Consider the following 3,492-nt stretch of genomic DNA (forward strand, 5'->3'; position numbering starts at 1 on the left):
AAAAAAAAAAAAAAAAAAAAAAAAAACAAGAAACAAGAAAAATAAGTGTGTAATGGTAAACAGACATATGGATGGATAAACAGATGGACAACCACATAGACAAATTGAGGGATGGATAGAAAGGTAGATTAATAAACAGGTATATGGGATGGGTTCGGTGACTCGTGCCTGTAATCCCAGGACTTTGGGAGGCTGAGGCAGGACAGTTGCCTAAGCCCAGGACTTGGAGACCAACTTGGGCAATACAGGGAGACTGCATAAAAAACAAAACAAACAAAAGAAACAAAAACCCAAAAAAACTTTTTTTTTTTTTTAAGGGACAGGGTCTTGCTCAGTTGCCAGGGCTGGAGTGCAATGGCACGATCTCAGCCTAGCCTAGAGTGCAGTGGCACGATCTTGGCTCACTGCAACCTCTGCCTCCCATGTTTAAACAACCCTCCCACTTCAACCACCGAGTAGCTGGGATTATAGGACTGTGCCATCTGGCTAATTTTTGTATTTTTAGTAGAGTCAGGGTTTCACCATGTTGGCCAGGCTGGTCTCAAACTCCTGACCTCGTGATCTGCCTGCCTTGGCCTCCCCAGAATTAGCCGAGTGTGGTGGTCTGCACCTATAATCCCAGGTATTTGGGAGGCTGAGGTGGGAGGATTGCTTGAGCCCAGGCATTTGAGGCTGCAATGAGCTGTGATAGCATCACTACATTCAGCCTGGGCAACAGAGTGAGATCTTGTCTCAAAAACAAATAAATAGGGCCGGGCGTGGTGGCTCATGCCTGCAATCCCAGCACTTTGGGAAGCCGAGGTGGGCGGATCATGAGGTCAGGAGATTGAGATCATCCTGGCTAACACGGTGAAACCCCGTCTCTACTAAAAATACAAAAAATTAGCCAGGTGTGGTGGCAGGGCGCCTGTAGTCTCAGCTACTCGGGAGGCTGAGGCAGGAAAATGGCGTGAACCAGGGAGGCGGAGCTTGCAGTGAGCTGAAATTGCGCCACTGCACTCCAGCCTGGGCTACAGAGCAAGACTCCATCTCAAAAATAAATAAATAAATAAATAAATAAATAAAAGGCCTAGCACAGTGGCTCGTGCCTGTAATCTCAGCACTCTGGGAGGCCCAGGCAGGCAGATTACTGAAGGTCAGGAGTTGAAGACCAGCCTGGCCAACATGGCAAAACCTTGTCTCTGCTAGAAATAGAAAAATTAGCCATGTATGGTGGCACAGGCCTGTAATCCCAGCTACTCGGGAGGCTGAGGCATAAGAATTGCTTGAGCCCGGGAGGTGGAGGTTGCAGTGAACCAAGATTGCACCACTGCACCGAAGCCTGGGTGACAGAGCAAGACTCCGTCTCAAAAAATAAATAAATGAATGAATGAATAAATAAATAAAAATAAACAGGTTCATGGATGCATGGATGGAAAAACAGATAGATTAGCAAATCAGTAGATAGAAGGATAGATGGAAGGGTAATGGGTCAGACTGAATGTATCTATATTGAATGACACGAAAAACAAACCAATAGATGACTGAATAAATATATAGGGAGAATGGATGGACAAATCAACGACTGGAGAAATAAATAGATGGATAAACATACAGGCCAACTAATCAATATGGTGAATGTGGCTCAGGCAGGCCACCCCGCAGCCCTGACCAGTGAGCATGGCCCATCTTCCCTGCGGCCCCACAGGCAGCCACACCTTCCACATATTCCATGACCATGCAGAGGTGGCGCCGAGTCTCGAAGGAGCAGAACATGCCAACCACAAACGGGTTCTCGGCGAAGGTGAGGATGTCACGCTCCACGAAGGCCTGCTGGATCTGGTTGCGGAGGATCAAGTTCTGCTTGTTGATCTTTTTCATGGCAAAGCGCTGCCGTGTGTCACGGTGCCGCACCAGGTAAACAGCCCTGCAGGGGGAGAGAGCGAGGACCGGCCGTCACCTCCGAGACACCCGGCCTCCGCCACCCTCCCCCCGCCAGAGCCCCGGGTGGCTCACCCATAGGCACCGTTGCTTATGAGCTTAATGGTATCAAAGTCATTCTCCCCGGGAGGTTTCTTGGCTTTGCTGCTGCGGCCCTTCAGGGAAAAGATGAAGACCACACCTCCATCATCATCATGACAGTAGGATGCTTTTAATTTCATTTTACACATGAGGAAACTGAGGCACAGAAAGGACGAGAGAGCCCGTCATCCAAGTGCCATAATGAAAGAGAAAGTCAGGAATTGAACCCAAGACTAATGCTGAAGACATATTCTCATTTTCTTCCTTTAGAAAAGACAGCAGGAAACCTACAAAATAGTCACCCTAATATATAAATATATAAAGAGTTTCCAAAAATCAATAACAAAAGCCTAACAACGGAAGAGAAAAAAAGTAGGTGAGGTAAATCAATTACAAATTACAGTTAGAGCTTTTTTTTTTTTGAGATAGGTTCTCACTCTGATGTTCAGGCTGGAGTGTAGTGGTGCTCACTGCAGCCTCCACCTCTAGGGCTCAAGTGATTCTCCTGCCTCAGCCTCCCAGGTAGCTGGGACAACAGGCACATGCCACCACGCCAGGCTAATTTTAGTAATTTGGTTTTGCCATCTTGCCCAGGCTGCTCTTGAACTCCTGGACTGAAGCAATCTGCCTGCCTTGGCCTCCCAAAGAGTAGGGACTACAGGCATGAGCCACTATACCCAGCCAGTTATAGCTCTTAAACATATTAAAAGATTCAGGCTGGGTGCAGTGGCTCATGCCTGTAATCCCAGCACTTTGGGAGGCCGAGGCAGGTGGATCACGATGTCAGGAGATCGAGACCATCCTGGCTAACATGGTGAAACCCCGTCTCTACTGAAAATTTTAAAAATCAGGTGGGTGTGGTGGCACGTGCCTGTAATCCCAGCTACTCGGGAGGCTGAGGCAGGAGAATGGTGTGAACCTGGGAGGCAGAGCTTGCAGTGAACAGAGATCACACCACTGCACTTCTGCCTGGGCGACAGAACAAGAGTCCGTCTCAAAAGAGAAAAAAATAAAAAATAAAAAAGGAATCTTAGCTGGGCGTGGTGGCTCACGCTTGTAATCCCAGCACTTTGGGAGGCCAAGGTGGGTGGATCACCTGAGGTCAGGAGCTTGAGACAAACCTGGCCAACATAGAGAAACCCCGTTTACACTAAAAATATATAATCAGCTGGGCATGGTGGTGCGTGCCTATAATCCCAGCTACTCAGGAAGCTGAAGCAGGAGAATTGCTTGAACCAAGGAGGCTGAGGTTGTGGTGAGCTGAGATCGCGGCATTGCACTCCAGCCTGGGCAACAAGAGCAAAATTCCATCTCAAAAAAAAAAAAAAAAAAAAAAACCAAATCAACAACAAGAAAACCTTTCAAAACTGTATAAATACATAGAAATTAAACAATGTGGCCGGGCGCGGTGGCTCAAGCCTGTAATCCCAGCACTTTGGGAGGCCGAGACGGGCGGATCACAAGGTCAGGAGATGGAGACCATCCTGGCGA

General features: G+C 47.9%; 1 protein-coding gene across 1 annotated transcript in view; it reads right to left on the bottom strand.

The window, feature by feature from the left end:
* Positions 1-3,492, bottom strand: part of MAST1 (microtubule associated serine/threonine kinase 1) — a 41,118-nt gene that overhangs the window by 13,682 nt on the left and 23,944 nt on the right. Inside the window, 2 exon segments of the mRNA XM_017895072.1 lie at positions 1,698-1,906; positions 1,996-2,075. Coding sequence (XP_017750561.1) covers positions 1,698-1,906; positions 1,996-2,075 — 289 coding nt within the window.

Source organism: Rhinopithecus bieti, unplaced genomic scaffold (genome assembly GCF_001698545.2).
Source record: "Rhinopithecus bieti isolate Rb0 unplaced genomic scaffold, ASM169854v2 scaffold_26199, whole genome shotgun sequence".
NCBI classification, from domain to species: domain Eukaryota; kingdom Metazoa; phylum Chordata; class Mammalia; order Primates; family Cercopithecidae; genus Rhinopithecus; species Rhinopithecus bieti.